Raw genomic sequence first — 19,642 nt, 5'->3', positions numbered from 1 at the left:
TTTGGTTTTATTTACTCTTGAAACAGGACACAATTGGGGATACTATGGTAGAACATCTAGTTAAGTATTGTATGCCTATGAGTAACACTTCCAGTTAGTGAAATCACTACACCTTTCTGATTTGTGTATAAAGAACAAGGTTTCTATCTGTTCAGGAAAACTGCAGGTGCTCCAGCTGTATCAGCCATTTTGCCAGGTATAGTACCAACCATTGCTACTCTAGCTGCATCAGTAGTGCAAGCTGGTATACAGGAGATTGGGAAGGATGGAACAATTTGGGAAATTATGAATCCTGGTGTTGAGGCTGCAGGAAGGTGGGCTGCACAAAACATTTTGGTAGAAATTCCAGGTTCCACATAGTATGGAAAATGCAACATTGATAGCCCTCTCAGTGCTTTTCACTTATTGATTGGTATGCGAATGTTATGCTACATAGAACGATGTACTGAAGCAAAGGTGCATAGAGTGCAAAACAATGATTCCTTAAAAACAACTCTGGAGGAATTACAAGCATTTATTGCACTGCTGTATGGTTGTGGGGCCTATGGTGGCAAAATAATTTACCTGGAGAGTTTTTGGTTTGCACAATGGGATATTTTTTTTTTTTTGACAGAGACAATACCAAGGTATTGATTTCAAGAAATACTAAGATTTTTGTGATTTGAGTTGAGAGCCACAAGTAGTGTCCGACTACAAACAGACAAATTTGGCTTGGAATTGGAAGTTTGGACGAGCTTCATTGAAACAGAATTGTCTGCTACAAGTTTGGAGAGAACATTACTGTGGATGAGCAGCTGTTTCTTACAAAAGCATGGTGTTGCTGGACACAATGCATGGCAGATAAATAACAAATTGAAATAAAGTTTTGGCTGGCAGTAGACGTTGCCTCAAAATACATTCTGAATGATTTCCTTTTCCTGGACAAAGATGAAACTCACACAGCTGATCAGAAACTGGTAGACAGTTTTGTACTTAGGCTGATGACACCGTACTTAGGAAAAAGGAGGAATGTGATGACAGACAGTTTGTACTCAGGCTGATGACACCATACTTAGGAAAAGGGAGGAATGTAACTTCAGATAGTTTGTACTTAGGCTGATGACACCATACTTAGGAAAAGGGAGGAATGTAACTTCAGACAGTTTTGTACTTAGGCTGATGACACCATACTTAGGAAAAGGGAGGAATGTGACTACAGACAGTTTTGTACTTAGGCTGATGACACCATACTTAGGAAAAGGGAGTAATGTGATGACAGACAGTTTTGTACTTAGGCTGATGACACCATACTTAGGAAAAGGGAGGAATGTGACTATAGAAAGTTTTGTACTCAGGCTGATGACACCATACTTAGGAAAAATGAGGAATGTGATGACAGACAGTTTTGTACTGAGGCTGATGACACCATACTTAGGAAAAGGGAGGAATGTGACTACAGACAGATTTTCTACTTCACTTGAATTAGCAAAAGAGTTGCAGAAAAAAAAACAGCCTAGTTGGAACAGTGAACAAGTCAAGAGGAGAGATTCCATCATCTGTGCTAAACTTACAACCAGAACTGTACACCAGTACAATTTTGAAACACAGTGACTTTGCTGCATTGACTATTTACAAGTGCAAGCCGAAGCAGAATGTTTGCATCCTCAACTATCTTCACTTGTCAGTTGGCATTGACACTACTGAGAATAAAAAACCAGAGACTGTAGTTTTCTACAACCAGACAAAATATGGATTGAATGTTGCAGACCAGATGGTACATCAGTATTAGGTAAAAGCTGGTTCTTATTGGTGGCTAGTTGCTGTATTTTATAATGTTCTGGACTTGGGTCTTATTGGTGGCTAGTTACTGTATTTCATGATGTCCTGGACTTGGCAGCCATCAATTTCTTTGTACAAAGAATGCACTGGAGGAAATATAAATAGGAGGGATTTCATCTTGAAACTAGCCTCAGAGCTCCAACAAAAATGCAAGGTACCAAGCATCTTGGTCTGAATCCACTGCTGTATCCAGTGAAACACATAAAAGAAAACAATGCTAAATGCAACAAAACAGAACTTAAGATAAGTTTGCCCTATGTGAAAGACATGGGTGTGGTAAATGCATGGTGAAAGTTGAAAAGTGTTTCTTCTGCATGGAATATACCACTTAGGCTAGTTTATAATGGGAGTCACATTATAAAATTGTTTCTATCACAAGAGTTGGTATTGGTTAAAACAAGATAACAATATTTATGTTGAAATATTGTTTTTTTACTTGAATAATACTTCTGAAGATGCAGAAAAGTTGTGTACCTGGTTAAAGTCTTTTGTTTAAGTTATGTAGATATATTAAAAATAATACATATTACTTTTGATAATTGAGTATAATAAATAAGGATTGTTTTGTCATACAGGTTTATCCATCAAGAATGTGACCCACAGATACCTAAACAATGGAAGAGTGCAGTAACCAGCCCTTATATATGTCCTGTTTGTAGGGAAACTTGTTCAGTAAGTATACAATTTTTATTTTCTTTATTTTTTCTTGTATAGCAGGAACATAATATTGGTGCATCAAACTGAATTTTTTTAGTGTTTTTGCATGCTTCTTTCCAGTTCAGTGGTCCATTCTGTAAATAAAATAAGTACTTTTACAATATTATTAGTTTTATTTACAAACTTGCCCATAGACACTGGGTAAGCTTAGAGTTCACATTGTATAGTTAGTCTGCTTAAAGTATGTATGTGATAGACCATTTGCATTTCAGTTTTGATAGATCTGGCTTGTGTTTGTTTGTTTGTTTTCCTATATTTGTATCACATTTGAATAAATTCTTGTAGGAGAATTTTTATAATTATTTTTAGGTTTAAATATCAACCAGTCATTGCCATCTTATCTTCTGAATATCACCGAAGTGGTTTATCTTCTCTTAGATATCTGTTTCAGTCTTTGTTTCTTCTTAATATACTTAAAACTTATTAGGATTTTTATGGTTTTTACGACAATTTCAGACTTTTTTTGGTGAACAAAAGATATCTGTATAATGACTTGAACTTACTCTCCAGTGTGAAAATGGTTTTTAAGATTGTTTTTTTTTTTTTTTTGCTGGAAGGATTATTATATCTTTATATCTAAATATATTTTAATTTTGTTAATACACTAATACTGTTTTCAATGTATGCACTTATGAGGAAAGATAATGAAAAGCAAAGCCTAAACATAATGTGTAACATGATTTTCTGATTCATTTTTATACTTACATTCTCTCAATACCTATATAAATATCAGATTTCATATTAAACAACAAATATAAAAAATCATTAACCCTGATAGGAGATATAAATGTGAAGTTTTTGTGTTTGTAAGGAGGTGTTCTTGAAAAAATATTGTCAAAGTTAGCAATGAAATGAAGATTAATATAAATTTAAAATGTAGTATAATTTGTACCAACATTGATGATTTATGTTTTTTACACATCTTGTCATACAACCAAACTGTGCTTCTTATATTAAAAAAAATGGCCGTTAGTCACATGGAATCTTCATTTGCACTATTGTTGTATTGTGACTAAGAGACATGGAGTAAATAATAAAATAGTCATAACCATGACCATGCAAGAGAATTTTTGGATGGAAAACTGTAATCTTCACACACACACCCCCCCCTCCCTCCCACCTTCAAAAATTTTCCATCACCTTAGCCAAATGCATTGCTGTTGTAAATAAATATCACATCATGGAAATACCAAACGAAACTCATATTCTTTATTTTTTGGTAAACTAAACCTTTACCTAGTTTTCTGAAGTCAATTGTATAGAAATGCCAAAATAGAATTGAAAAAGCTAATTTTATATTGAACCTTGCCTTGTATATGAATCTGATAATGTATTATTTATTATGTCAGTACAGTAAAGCATACACTGATTACTGTGTCTCAGAGGAAAGAAATTTTAAAGCAGTTTATTTTATACCTTCATGCTTCAAACTTTTGTAATAATGATTTTTACAGATGCTCTTATTATGTTCTTAGTGTAGGGCTTGAATCTAGAACCTGTAGATACTGAAGCAAAAATGTTAGGCTACATTCTATAAGTTACAGACAGTTATAAATATCTGCTCTCAGTAATGACAGATTCAGTGTACTATTTTTCACTTCTTACCTACAATCCAACAATTTCTTGCTAACACATTAAAACATTTATATTAGCTGCACAGCACCATTACATCTTTAAACTGAAGAATGAAAAATATTTCCTAACAGTGGTTCACTGGTACATTTGAGGGCTTATGCTAGAATTTGAGGTTCAATCCCTACAGTGTGTATAACTTCAGTGTGCAATTGTGTGGTTAAAAACAAACCAATAAACAATTCTTGAACAAGAAAACTATGCTACAGATATTTGAAAACGAACAAAAGGATGTATACAGTTGTATGGGGAGCTTGTAACTCTTATATCCATGGACGGTTTTTTTGTGTGTATTTTCCATTTTGAGTTGAATTTCAGTTTGACATGTAAACTGAAACTGATGATAGAACTATACAGCTATTTCATATCTTGTACATAGAAAGGAATTGCATATTTGAATTGGTCTAAAATACTCCCTTAAGGTGCCATGAATAAATTTGTGGACTGAAGTTAGAAAGGGTGTTTTTTCATGGGGATATAAAATAATAATATACAATTTGTTTTAGCATCTTCTTATAAATGTTCCAAAAACGTATTAGTTATGGGACTGATAGATAACTGTACAAGTTAAATGTACAGTTTTTGTTTCTAAAGCAGTGGAAAGCAAACTACATGCTGTAAATTTTTTGAAGGCAAGTTGTTAAATAATACTTTGCACAAAGTACAAACACTGGAATATAATTACAAGTATGAAGTCGTAGAGATATGCATAACAATGTATTATATGTAAATGTAAAATGACTGTTTATTCAAAACACTTTGAAAGAACAATGTAACTGTAGTTTGTACATGTAATTTTTATTTGACATATGGAATAATCTGTAACGTGTAGAGATCATTACATATACTTGTAGTACATTATTAAGACCCGCTGCTGTGAAAAAAGTAGGATATTTTACTAAAAATTTGGCCCCCCCCCCAAAATTATGAAACATATAATCGAAAAAGCACATAAAGCGCAATACTAATTATTAGTAAACAATTTAGTTACATTAGTTGAATAATTTCAACACAAGTTTCAGATTTTCAGTCGGATACCAGGAAGCATGGAAACAGTAGTAACTGACAGAGTATGTGATGAACACAAAAAATGAAAGAAAGGAACATCCCATGTTTGTTGTCTTTATGATCCATTACTCTAATGCACTGTACCTATGATGCTTATTAACTAGAATAGAAAGCATAAAGGTAGTCAGTTGTCAAATCAGTAATAATAATAATAAAAAACAAAAGGTGCAACCATATCAGGGCTGAGTTTTTCACAGTGCCGGGTCTTAAAAAATACATTGTCTGTAATATAGTGCTTGAAATGGGCCAATACTTGCTGGTATTGTGTACTGGCACATCTCCATTCTAAAGGATTGCTTATTGGTGATTCTCATCATGGTCAGAAATATGTACCTGAGTGGATACCACCATGTTTTCTTTGGCCCTGTTATTCGACTTTTAGGAATATCAGCACTGTTCTTTCACTGTAATAAAATTTAAGCATTTAATTTATCATAGTGTTTTTTTTTATTGTTGTAACATTGACTCCACCAGATGTTTTGTAGAAAGTTCTTGAATTTTTAATTTTTCTTAAAACAGGTTTCTGACTTGCAGCATGATGTAGATGGTGTAACAAAAAGTAAGTTGTCATATGTTTGAGTTTTTTTCTTTATGAAAAAAATTACAGGCAGTATGTAAATGATTTGTAATTTCATCATGAATTTTAATTCTATATTCTTTATTAAAATTGGAACAATTCATTCTGTACAGTTAAAATCAATTGTAAAGAAAGCGTATATATATAAAGTGTATGTGTTTGCTCACGTGTATTTGTATATATGATTTTTAATTCTTAATGGTCAAAAAATATAAAACAACTATGCCAGAAACGTTGTATTTCCAGAGAAAGTACAGAAATCTGAAACACAAATTAATCAAATATTTTGTAGCATTGTGAACAAATATAAAAACCTAAAAAAATGAAGAGAAAGTAAAGAAACTAGATAGGGGAAGAAAAAATGATCCAAGATTTTAAAGAAACCTAAATACAGTTTTCTTATTCTGGTTGAAAGAAGTATGTCTCTCTGAAAGTTTTCCCTCCCATCAGTGCATTCTTTTTGTTTTAAATTTTTTTAGATATTGTGTATCTGATGTTATTTTTATTAATTTATTGAAGTTTTTTATTATGTTTGCTTTTGGGTAGAAAAATATTTGTGGGTAATAATATTTTTGTAGACTTGTGTTATTAAATGCATTATAAATTTTTTGATGTTTAATGAACTTGTTAGGTAGTTGATTTAAATTGTTTAATTCATAGGTCAATTCAGAGATGAATGTGCTTCTACATCATCAACTCCAGATACTTCTCTTAACTTGATGAGAGAATCACTTGGCTCAGGATGTGACGATAGTGTTTTGAGTGTGGATACAGATGGTATTGATGCAGGAAAGGTAAGGCTACTTTATTTTATGAATTTCAGAGTCTCTGAGTCAAGTATATAGTGGCTTTGATAGGTCAGTTCTGACCGTCTAATTTTTGTAGTGGACCAATCTTGCTGAAATCATACCTGAATAGACCTTATGATGATTCTGGCATTATGCTGTGGTTCAAAAACAGTGTCAAGATGAGGAGGATGTTATCATTTTCTTACAGGTGATGCGAGAAGTTTATGACAAACCATGCTGTATCCATGAGTGATTTGTCGCATATCTTCTTATAAAAATCCACACTGCGAAGCTTAAACTCTCTTCTCTACAAAATTTAATTATGTTGTTTTTAAGAACTGCTGTGAATGAAAAATAATTACATCATGAACTTTAAAATGAGAATAAAAAGTTCTTCTAAAAAATTTTGGTAGAAGACTTAATGCAATGTGGATATTTTTTGGATCCAGTGACATCAGTTTTTTTTTTACACATGATGCTGCTACCAGATGTTTTTTAATTTGATTACCATATTTAAGTGCCAAAGATGCTCTAAATAATATGAAAATTCACAAGTACATGTTTATTTATAAATTTGTAGTGAATTAGAATTTAAGATTTAGAATAAACTGGTCTTTCCCTCCTCCTGCTTTTAAAATGCATATATTTTTCCATTGCAAAACCTACTATTGATCCTTACCTATAAGGCTACCTGTTCTATAGGATGACCATCCTGCCTATAAGATGACCTGAAGTTCGGGGTATGTTTTTCTCTAGGAACAAGCATATATAACATTTTGTTACAACATCTTGGTTGAAAAGAATTGAAAATAGAAAACAATAGTAACAATAATTATTTATTTAAGTTATTGAACACGACCTTATAAAAAAAAAATGTAACATGTTACAAAAACAAATAGCAGCTCAGTGTTTAAGATCAAGTAAAGTTAATATTTGGATTCTCTTTTCTTTTTCTTTTTTTTTGACAGTCTTGGACTATTTTCACTGTTACACCAAACTCTTTTCTGCAGCACAGTTGTGTATTTTAGCCTATTCCTTAATATTTCAACTTGTATCATAAGCATATCTTTTGCATTTAATTCTCAAAGTTAGTTTGAGACAACATTGAAAAGTTTCGTTTTGGCTACTCAGTTTGTGTCCAAACAATTTTGCTTAGAGATTTCAATTTAACTGCCACAAATGTGTGAGTGTAGCGTCTGACAAGCATGAACCAGTAACACTAGTAACAAAAACAAATCAGACTCGAAACTAACATTGCACTTTTATCCAATATGAAATCAAATTACATAATTTTATTAAAACAGTAATAAAACACAAGTTTAACCATTATTTTAGTTACACCATATACAGTGCTTGAAGGGGGGGGTATGAAATTGTTGAAGCTGAGTACTATATTTCTTGTTTTTCATGTGTATTTTTTATCATTCTACAGTGTCAAAATTTCTTGTTTTTCATATGTATTTTTTTATCATTCTACAGTGTCAAAATTAGAAACTTATTAGGATTGATAAGGTGAGATAATGAAAAATAATATAAATTCTTCATGAGGTATACTTGTGGGTAGCTCAAGCATTATGTAATTCTATATGGTAATGTGAACTGCACATTCAGTGAATTATTTACAACTTGTGTGCTGGGATTATTAATTAGACACAGTTCAAAGGGCAGTAAAATAATAAAATTAAGTATAAAGAGATATATTATGTTACGAGTTATAGTCTGGAAACTGATGGTTATTTTCTGTTACGAAATTGATCACACCAGCTGAGCCTGTAGTGAGAGGGTTCATTCGGTATATTTATGTACTACTTTGTCTCATTCCTGCCTTTCTGTTACATGACATTTCAAGAAGAAAAAAAAAGGTTTTACTTCCCAGTCCCTTGTTGACATAAATATTTATTGTATCGTCTCTTGAACCTTTACATTCTGGGAAGCTTATAGTCTACTAAAAGGTAGCAGGGTGGTTTCAGGCCCTCTTGAAAAGTAGTAGGATGACATCATGCCCTATTTCAAGCACTGCACATACATTACCTATTTTTAAAACAAATTATCAACCTACTTTTTACAAGATGGCTGGTAACAATTCTTCAAATGATTGACCTATTTTATAAGATTATTCTCCCCTAATATAAAAAAAATGTCCCCAGAATACCATCTTATAGGCAGGGATCAATGTTAGTAATTTATGAGAGAATAATATATGTTAAATATGAAAAAGTTTGAATGTCAAATAATGTATATTAATGCTTAGGGATGCAGGCAAAACTTAAATTCATCTTATTTCTTTTTCTGTAAAAGCTACCTGTTATAAGTGAAAGTACTTTTTTTCTTCTTCTGTGTAACTACAGTTTGGATCACCACCATCCCAACCATTAGGCTTCACTCATCCTAATGAATCCAAGTTTCCAATCTATTCTACAACTAGACATTTGGCTAGGAGGGGAAAGTTTTTAGGGAAGAGAGGCTTAGGAGTTGGACGACCTCGTGTAAGTTTATTCTTGTATTATTAAGAGTACTGATTAACTCAAAGTTTATGTGTGTGTGTGTCAAAACTCTTGAATATTAAAATAATATCCTTAGAAGACATTTGACATTGTAATCACTTTCTGCCTGAACACATTTTTTATGAATCTATTTAATTCTGTGTGAAACCTTTAAGTTTTATTGTATTTTAAAAACTAACAGAAATGCCACCCTATGGGTGCCTTTCTATGCTAGTAATTACTAATCGTATTCATACCTCATTGAAAAAAATTTAGAAAGATTGAACATTTTCTGAAAATGGATTTTCTGTGAAGAAGTGCACAGGAAAAGTGTTTGTATTATGCTGATATAAACTGTAATGTTTTTATATATTAAAAGTGGTACTCTTTATTTAAAAAATAAGTTTTTTTTAGTACTATATTTATAAATTACATCAATAAAGATATAATCAAACCTTCACATATGCTTCTAGTGAAAGTCATGTTCTTGTTGTGAGGAGAGTACTTTTATACAAAATTGTGTTCTGTGGGTGTTGCACATACCATAGTTATTTTTCTGATTGTCTGAATCTTGAATTTTTTTATTTATTTTTGTTTGTGGTACTTAATCTGTAGTTATATCTTCTTGGTTTGATAGGGTGCTGGAAAATTTACTGGAAAACGAAGTGTGAAGATTTCAGAATTCCAAAGAAAAAGAGGACCGAAACCAAGAGGAGTTAAATCCATACATTTTCCTGGAATAGACTGTTCTTATGTAAGCTGGAAAGTATATATATAAACAAAAAAAAAACTGGTTGAAAAAATATTTAGATAGTAATAGAAATTATGAAGAATTGTTTTTGAATTTTCATTTATAGCACTGAAGTTAAAAACAACTTGAACCACAACATATTATATGGCTGAGTCTTTCTTTTCAGGTGCCAACATCCAGTGAAATTAAAGAATTAAAAAATAGTGAACCAGGCAAGGAAAACAAATTGATTTTTTGTACTACAAATGATGAATTTGTGTTATCCCAGGTAAATCATTTTTCTAATTTATAGTTTTATAGTTGAAAATTACCAAATAAACTGTATTTTAGTAAAGTGTTATTAAAGAGATTTTCATTGTTTTTCATTTAAAGGATGTGTGGTTGACGGTGGAAAATTGACTATTTAAGACAAGTTATAGCTTTCTTTACTACAAAGGTTGAATAAGTTACGTTACCTATCACACCTAGATGAGTGCATCCCATCCCGAGTTAAAAAATTACACCACTGCATTAAAACAATGATAGAAAACAAACTTGTCTCTCTTCCAGACATCAGAAAACATAACTTCAGAATTGAAAATTAATAAATAGTGTTTTATTTATTTAATGTTATTCATATAAATTTAGAAAATCTCAAATTTTAATTTTGGGTTGTTTTGAGCACACTTCAAGTTAAACCATTAGTATTTGTGAACTACCAGAATTTTTTCTTACCATTGAAGAAAAATTGAAATAATTTGGAATGAAATAGCACTAATTTGAACCTTGTTACTTCAATACCAGTGTAGTTTCTCCAATTTTAACAAATCATTGTTTTTCCATGACATTGTCATGTAATTGTATAAGTATTTAAAGATTTAGTGAAATCTCTTTGTATTTTCTTTTAAACTTCAGCCACAACTACAGAAATTTAATTTTAAAGATTGCTTTTTCATTTTATACTTCATGCGAGTTATGATGTTGCAGTATGATGGGAAAAGAAATGTTTTTCATGGAGCAAGATGAAGTAGTTGATGTAGATCATTTAGCACTCTACCATATCACATCAAATTTCATTTTGCCAACAAGGCTGCTGTGTTAGGCTGCATTTATGTTTATCTTTATTGGCCTAAATAACAGCTTGAATGGCTAAAGAAAATTACAGAAAAGAAATTTAAGATATATATAAATAAATGTAAAATAGGCATAAAATTTATTACATATATTAAATGAAACCTTTTGATTAACAATCTTTGAGAAAAGTTGGCTTGCATAATATTTTAGTATGGTGAAAAGGTTTATTTATTGAAAACCAGTGATTGTAAACACAGTGAAGCTGCACATGCTGTTTTCAAATCAAAACAGATAAAATTTACAGTTTTACAAAGTAAAAACTTTGTAGGTAAGATTGCAAAAATTTGGGAAGACATGAAAACTAGTAATTGAAATTTACAACAAAAGTAAGCATTTTTAATTGTTTCTTGAAAATAATATCACAATGAAACATTTTCAAAGCTGTGAATTCATACAAATATCAAATATAAAAATAAGATATTTGTAGAAGCTACATATTCTGTAGAAACTTCATCTAAAGTGTCAAATTGTGCATCTTAATAATAGCCCTGCACATAGTTCCCCTTAAGAAGGCTCCATCTTAATGCTGTCATATCCAGTGTACTCCATTCCTCCCTGTAGGCTTTCCATAATTCACGTAGTGTATGAGGATGATGAACTTCCAGCATCTGTTTTAATAGTCCGATCACATTGAAAGACACAGGCATTGCATCTGGTTACTTGACCAGTATTTATTTATATGGAATAACATGAATACCAATTTCATTCTTTAGCTGTTGAGGTGTGATATGGTAAAGTGGAAGATATGACATTAAGCCTTATCTTGCCGAACCCATACCTTATTGGTCTCGTTTGCAGATGGAGATCCTTAGTGATAATGGTTTGTATTATAGCTTTGTGCATGGCTTTTGCCATTGAACTTCTTGTTCATGGAACATTTGCATACTTGATCTGAACACATTTTTGTGATTTAGAAGTGTGGTGCCACCAAAAGCAATCAGTTTTTGGTGGCATCACTCTACCCATACATTGCTTTGTTTGACATGTGATGTGCATAAATATCTGTTGAATGCAAATAACCATATAGTGTTCCATGCAGGAGCATAAAAAGAATTAAAACTATTGTATTGTAAACATACAGAATGTTTTTCATATTTTTTTAAAAGTTTAATGACTGTTAAAACACTTTACTAAATTAGATAATGCTCTATTCCAGGATCTCTGTGTTATGTGTGGCAGTTTTGGAAAAGGAGAAGAAGGTAGATTAATCGCTTGTTCTCAGTGTGGCCAGTGTTACCATCCTTATTGTGTTAATGTTAAGGTATGAAGTTTCTTAATACAAAATAGTTAAATGTGTCATATAGATATTGTGGTGATTACTGATAGTACATGAATTATGTGTATTTATAGTTATGTATGTAAAACTATGCAGTCTTCATTGTTATATATATATACACACACACATACATACACCGAGTGCACTACTCAGTTTTTGAGCCCTTTGCATTTTCTACTACCTTTAAAGACTATTTAACAAAATTTATATTAATTTGTCATATGGAAACTCTTAAATGTAATAATAGACAAAAGTATTTCCATCAAATTAAAAAACAACAACATTTAACTTTGTGCATGGTAATTGTGTCATGGGGCCATAAAAAATGAGCTGGCAGACCAAATTTGGACAGAAGCCCGTACGTTGTACACATCTGATATTTTATATTCCAGTGTTATTGAAGATACACCCTGGTGTTTGATTGTAAACTTTTGGAAAAGTGCTCTTTTATTTTGTAATGAATTATCCTTTCATAAAAACAAAACATAATTTTGTTTGAAGCTATTTGATCTTGAAATTTTGCCTTTGAAGTGTAAAAGACAATGTCACACAAAATCTGTGTTGATTGATTTTTATAAATATAGTTACATCTGTTTAAAAAAAAATCAGCATTTTGAAAATTTTTGTAATGGAAATCAAATGACATTTCTCTTTAAACGTATTTAAAAATTTGTATTTCTGATATATATATATATATCAGTGTAAGTTTTCAGTATTATTTACATTGTTATTGAATCTGTTACAAACAAATTGCCATTTTTTTTTATCAGTTTTTACATTACAAGATCTACTTTTTAAGTCACATTAAAATGAATTATGTTAATAAAAATTACAATTTTCCTTTTTTTTTCCTGCAGGTTACAAAAGTAATTCTCAGTAAAGGCTGGAGATGCTTAGACTGTACAGTATGTGAAGGATGTGGAAAACCCCATGATGAAGGACTTTTGCTCTTGTGTGACGTATGTGACATCAGCTACCACACTTATTGCCTGGATCCACCACTAGATGATGTGCCTCAAGGAAACTGGAAGTGTAATTGGTAAGAATGTAATTTTAATGACACAAAATTCATAATGTTTTCAAACTGTAGGTGTGTGAAGCATTAATGGAATGATACTGAATTCGAAACAGGATTTAGTGACTTTTATAGTGTTTTGACTTTTTTTTGTGTGTAAAAAAAATAAACGAAATTTTTTACTCACCTGTATTTTTATACAGCTAGGATTACTCTCTTGTTCATTGGTGAAGCACAATGTTGTGAACTTTTGATACTATTTTCATATTTATACTCTTTTCTTAGGTGTGTTATCTGTCTTGAATGTGGCTCCCGAAACCCAGGATATGAAGCTTCGTGGCAAAACAACTACACTTGCTGTGGACCATGTGCTAGTAAAGTGACGTGCCCAGTCTGTCACATCGACTACCAGGAAAATGAATTAATAATTCAGTGTATTCAGTGCTATCGGTATGTGAATTTCATCACCTGACTTTTTTGTTTCCATGTTTCTGGTCGTGGTTGAAGTGTATCCTGAGAAAATACAAGATTTCTCATGTGATCAGAGTGTAACAAATTCCAAAATATTAATTAACCATTTTGGGCAAGTACCACTAAGATTTACTTACCCTAAATTTTTTATACTAACCTAAACTTTAATGACAATTTCCAAGATAAAAAATACTGAATCTTGCATGTTCATGATTTTTTATTCACATTTTACAATATATATGACATACAAAGAAAAGAAGATTCACCTTTGTTAGGGTTCATAACTTGATTGGTTGGAACTATCATTGATGCCATTCTTCTTACTGCTGGCCAAGAACATTTGGAGAAGCCTAAAAATAAACTCATTTTTTGTTTCTTGTAAGGAATGTTGTGAAGAGTTTCTCAATTTGAGAAGAGCATATCTATTGCTTCAAGTTGCGAACCAATCACCGTTGGAGTAGCCACTTGTTCTTTCTTAGCTCTACTTACATCAACACTATGTCATTGGTTTTTTTGTTGGTGTCATGATATAGTAGGCTGTTGTATCAAAATTACAATGATCCCTGGCTAGTGAAGCTCAAGTTTTTGTCCCTGTGGTCTGGATGTGCACTGCAAACTGTGTAAAGCATTGGCTTCTCTGTGTTCTCTTCAAACCAGAGATATCCAACAATCCACTTAGGGCAGAATGTCTAAACTTTCTTCTTTTCATACCTTGTCTTTATGCTTGCCTGCCTTTTATTTTTCTCTGACCCATCATCAAGTTGTTAAATTTTTTTGAAACATGAATATCCAAAATATTCAAACTGTTTTCTAAGCCATTCTGTGTCACAATAGGCAACTGAGTGGCACTAAAGATTGGTAGGTGCTTGCCTAGCAGGTAGTGAATTTTTACAATACAAAATAGAGCGATGTTGTTATTTATTCCTTATGAGTGCTTTCCAAACTTGAACTTTCAAAATGGCTGCTTCAGAAGGTTCTTGTGGCTCGTGCACAAATCATATTTCCTGTCAGTGAGGCTTCTCTTTGGTATTGAATAAAAAAAAATATCTTAAAATAAACATTTGATTATTAAAGCTTGGGCTATGGTGTTTGTGTATGTACCATGAAAGTTCAGTTTGCTCAGTCAGTTAGAACTTGCCTTGGGCAATCGGGCAAACGTATTTGTTGCATCGTGGTAACTTGTTAGTTTTTAATACTTGTGCACATACTCCAAGCCTTTTGTTATTAACTGTGCATTATATATATCCATGAGTAGCTTTAATTTTTTTTAACTGTTTGTATTACTTATAGATTTCTTCAGATACCAAAAATGATCTTTAGATTCTTTTATTTAAGGTTAGCCTTTTAAAGTTTTATGACATGAAAGAAGATGCGCATTAAATTTTCATATATCATGCAATTAAGACAGAAATCTTGCTTTTGCTAATTTTATTAAAGACTTGCCTTATTTTAAACAAGTACCTTTTTGTATATTTCTGTATGGAGTTTTTTATAAGAGAGGTGAATGTGCTAAAAGTTCAAGTTTTACGAGATGTAATGTTGAAGATTACTGAAAACTGTCAACTTTTGAATGGCATTACTTCAAAGTAAGAGATAGAGAGTGAGAAACAATACTGTTTAGCTATTTCAGTTTTCTTTTCCAATTATTGGTATATTTTGATTTAATATTGATTCTTCACTCTATACTTTTATGTGGTGATTAATACCTAACTAGCCACAACCCATGAAACATTTGCAGTAATTTTCATGCCCTTCCCATGAATTTTTATGCATGCCATTTAAACTACTACACTTTCTTGCAGGCATTATGTGTTAGATTGAGAAATCCTGGTCTATTTGAAAAAAATTTACATGGTCAGACAAACACACATACACGTAACTTTATTTAGTAAAACTACATGTAAAGTAAACAATAAATTAATGGTATTTATAATAGTGTACAGAGTATGAAACAGTTATGAGCATTCAGTGAAGGAAATGGTTTTACAAGTTGAAACAAAGAAACTGGTGTATATAGCAGTCTATGAAATGAACCTAAACTAAGTTATTGCAAAATAGAGTAAATGTAAAGTTCTAATAAGGCAAACTTAGCTGAATATGCAGAAACATCTGAATGCATGTTCACAAAATGATAAGCACATGGTTTTGAACAAACTGCGCATGCAAATTTTAGGCATAAATAAGTCAAGAAATCCCATAGAAATTATATTTAGTATAATGTTCGTTTTTTTAGGAAATTATATGCAGGTTAAGTGTTGTTTGTGAGAAATACTTTACAAATAAAAACAAAAGTTGAAATCGAAGCCAGTTGTCTTATGATGACAACGACGTTGTGCCATTGTGTCACCATATTTGTTGCATTGAAAAGTTTGACTAAGCAAAAATCAGTTAAGGTGATCCAGAAATGAAAAGCCAATATGCAATCTGGACTCCTCAGACAAAGGTCTTTCTAACGATGTGAGACTTGTAGTGTTTGATCTAGAAATTTGCGAGAAAAGTTCTGGACAGACAAATGCAAGTGTATTGTTAATATAGACTCATTATATAGTTAAAGTCAAATATTCTTTTATAAATAAAAATACATCAAGTTACAGTGCTTTTGTTTGAATGTCTTTTTCTATAATAGTGAAGTTCTAAACTATTTCCTGAAGTTTTATTATCCCTTTTAAACAGATTACAAGCTTAATTAGAGATAAGTAGATAAAATTATAAAAAAAGTTTAAATATCATTGTTTTGTACTTGTAAATGCATAGATCTGAAATATCTGTAATTTTGCCTGGAAAGTTGAAGGGAGGGATTTTTTTTTTTAGAGAAGTGGCCTTCCTGACTAGGTTTTCATTCAGAAAAGGTTTGTATGTTCTTCAATTTTTAGGCTTCACATTTTAATTTTAAAAAATGCCAGATTTTTGTATCTTTACGTACTTGGCAGTATGATTATGTTGGCAGTCTAACCTAGCTTTCTTTATAAAGGTGGCTTCATGGGGAATGTGACCAGATATCATCTGAAGAAGATGCAGAACACGTGTCTGATCATGGATACCACTGTATTCTCTGCAGGCCTGTTGATGAGCGACCACCTCACCTGTTGTGTATGTATTAAAACCATCTAAAGAAAAGTGTCCTGTTTAAATCTATTTTTGCTGTTCTGACTTAATATCAGTCAAATATTTCATATAAAGTTGTTTTTTTTATTATTCAGCTACTTTTTTTCTGTGTTATTTATTGTTAAAATTTCTCTCGATGTAAGCTGTGCAGTAGCATTGTGTTTTACGATGGAATAGACAGTTAAAATAATTTGAATACATTTAGTGTATTAAGAAAGCTTGCTTGCAGGTGCTTTTTATTGTCAATATATTAATTCATGTGTTGCACCTTTCCTTCCAAAAAAGAACATTATATAGCCTTAAAAATGTTTTTGCATTGTAAAAATTATTTGAAAGTATAATATATTATATTGCAAAGTTAAACTATTTGTAAAGCTCTATCTTCTTTTTAAGTTGTTTGAAATTTATTGTACACTTTATTTTATCAGAAGAATGATTAGAAGTTCTTTTTTTGTGCGGTCATATAGCTCTAACCTTTAGAATTGATTCACAGTCTTATTTTGAAGAGACAATCACCATGTGAGATGTCGTTTTGAAAATAAATTTAAATTTAAAAATGAATAAATTTTTCTAGTATGTTTATCAGTTGAAATACATTTAATTATTAAAAAGTTTGAAAGTATCTTTATTTCCTCTGGTACTAAATAGATACTTGGTAAATAATAGGTAAGAATCTGCTGTGCAACAACAAATGAACACGTGTGAAATTATTAGGGTACCCGGTTCAGGAGTGTGAAACCATAATATCATGAACCAAGACTGCAACAACAAATGAACACATCTGAAATCATTAGGGTACCTGGTTTGGGAGTGTGAAATCATAATGTCATGAACTAAAATTGCAACAACAAATGAACACATCTGAAATCATTAGGGTTTGGGAGTGTAAAACCATAATATCATGAACCAAAATACACATTCATTGACTGCAACTAATTATGGGAGGTAACTGTTCAGTAATAAAATCAAATAAAGAATAAACAGCCCAACCACAGTAAGCCTACATAATTCAGAATACTAATAGTAGTGAAATAGTGTATAAGATATGAAAGGTAAAATAAATTTAAAAAAATTGATGTGCAGCAAATTCTTACCTGTAATGAATAATTAAAGAAATGGACTATATTAAATGGTGTTTGAATGTTATTACTCAGGTATACACAACTTGTAACTAAATAGGTTCTTGACTCTTTTTTTTTGGGGGGGGGGGCATGTTTTGTCTTTGCCTGTTTTTGGATTACACACATGCACATATGCATATATAATACATACTGACAGCTTGTAATGTGTGTACAGTTACTGGTGACATATGATCAGTAATAGAAATTGGTAGTTTAAGAAAATAGTAATCTAGTATTAACTCTCACACAAGTTACTACTCTTTGCAAGTCTCTGATTTGAAAATACTTACCATTGGCAGCACCATTTCCCTCAACACCACCAAAACCTCTGTCACCAACACCAGAGTCTCTGTATCTGTCACCTTCTGCAGAGATTGCCAAAAAACCAGGTATGTTTAGTTAAATAATATTGAACTTAAAAAAGGAATTTCTATTTATCAGATCAATATCAAAGCAGTACCTTGCATGAACAATACCTTTTATCTGGCAAGTAATGTATATATAACCTTTTTTCTTTTCCTTTGGATTTTTGAAGAAAAACCGTACTTTCTTTTTGGATATGTTATGAAAATGTTTTTAAATTTGCTTTATGTGTTTTATAATGATGGAATAGTTTTCTGTGCATAACTCTTTTATTTTATCTGTCTCTAGAATCAGTTCCTCCACCCAAACCACAGCCACAATTCTATGTTGATGGCGTGTTTCTGTCCGAGAGTGGAATGGACCTGATAAGAGCCTTAACAATTGAACAACCTAAAAAGCAAAGAATGCGTAGGCCTAAACATTCTGTAGTTGACCAACCTCTTGTACCAGAAGAAGACAAGGGTCTTGTTGCATCTGGTTAGTTTTTCTGGTTTTCACAAGTTTTGTTATCTAGGTTTTTTGCATTGTAACCTGGCTGTTAATTTCTTTGGTAGCAATTTACAGATATTGTGGTTTTTTTGGACCCATTTATGTGAATGTGTTAATCAAACCAGTATGTTTAATTTTATCAGGATTAAAGGAGTCATAACATTACTTTAGCATATGTTCATATTTCACCATGTTACTTTTTAGCATCAGAAAAGAAACCGAGTATCCTGAGTGTTTTCAGAAAGTAGACTTTCCTTCATCAGGGGTAGATGACCTTTGAAAGCATGTTCCTGAGTTATATAGTCATTGTACTAGAGATGTCACGTGTCTTTTTGAGAATATGGCTTTAATTGTGAAGTAGTGTATAAATGTGTGTGATGTATAAATCATGGAGAAACAAATGAAATAAAAATGTCTTCTAAAAATATGTATTTGTGCAAGATGTCCAAAACAATTGGGAGATTTATCTACAAAATCTCTTGATACAGGAAATGGATGAGTGAAATATTAATAACAAATTTAAGAAATTAAATCCAATAATAATACATATACAAATTAGAACATAGAAGTAATAGATATTACAAAATTATAGTACATATGTAAAAGTAACGGCATGAATCTTGACCATGGTATTTATGATCTTTATCCTTTATTTCAATCTTTTTAGAAGATTTCAGAAAATTAATGATGTTTTAACACTTATTACCTCATTTAAAATTATTTTTGTCTGTGTATTATAATTTTTATTTCATATCTCTTATACTTGTGTTCTCTTTTCTTATAGATGTATTATAATTATTGGGGCATTATAATGTGACGGTCAATCCCACTATTTGTTGGTAAAAGAGTAGCCCA

General features: G+C 31.5%; 1 protein-coding gene across 1 annotated transcript in view; it reads left to right on the top strand.

Moving 5' to 3' along the window:
* Nucleotides 1-19,642, top strand: part of LOC106464091 (histone-lysine N-methyltransferase 2C-like) — a 138,676-nt gene that overhangs the window by 52,090 nt on the left and 66,944 nt on the right. The window contains exons 13-24 of the mRNA XM_022391762.1: nucleotides 2,394-2,490; nucleotides 5,755-5,794; nucleotides 6,473-6,606; nucleotides 8,949-9,086; nucleotides 9,721-9,837; nucleotides 10,001-10,102; nucleotides 12,104-12,208; nucleotides 13,081-13,262; nucleotides 13,524-13,688; nucleotides 16,681-16,799; nucleotides 18,235-18,324; nucleotides 18,587-18,775. Coding sequence (XP_022247470.1) covers nucleotides 2,394-2,490; nucleotides 5,755-5,794; nucleotides 6,473-6,606; nucleotides 8,949-9,086; nucleotides 9,721-9,837; nucleotides 10,001-10,102; nucleotides 12,104-12,208; nucleotides 13,081-13,262; nucleotides 13,524-13,688; nucleotides 16,681-16,799; nucleotides 18,235-18,324; nucleotides 18,587-18,775 — 1,478 coding nt within the window. The remainder of the gene's footprint in view (nucleotides 1-2,393; nucleotides 2,491-5,754; nucleotides 5,795-6,472; nucleotides 6,607-8,948; nucleotides 9,087-9,720; nucleotides 9,838-10,000; nucleotides 10,103-12,103; nucleotides 12,209-13,080; nucleotides 13,263-13,523; nucleotides 13,689-16,680; nucleotides 16,800-18,234; nucleotides 18,325-18,586; nucleotides 18,776-19,642) is intronic.

This window comes from Limulus polyphemus, unplaced genomic scaffold, assembly GCF_000517525.1.
Source record: "Limulus polyphemus unplaced genomic scaffold, Limulus_polyphemus-2.1.2 Scaffold1559, whole genome shotgun sequence".
NCBI lineage: Eukaryota > Metazoa > Arthropoda > Merostomata > Xiphosura > Limulidae > Limulus > Limulus polyphemus.
This window is presented reverse-complemented; position numbering and strand designations above follow the sequence as displayed.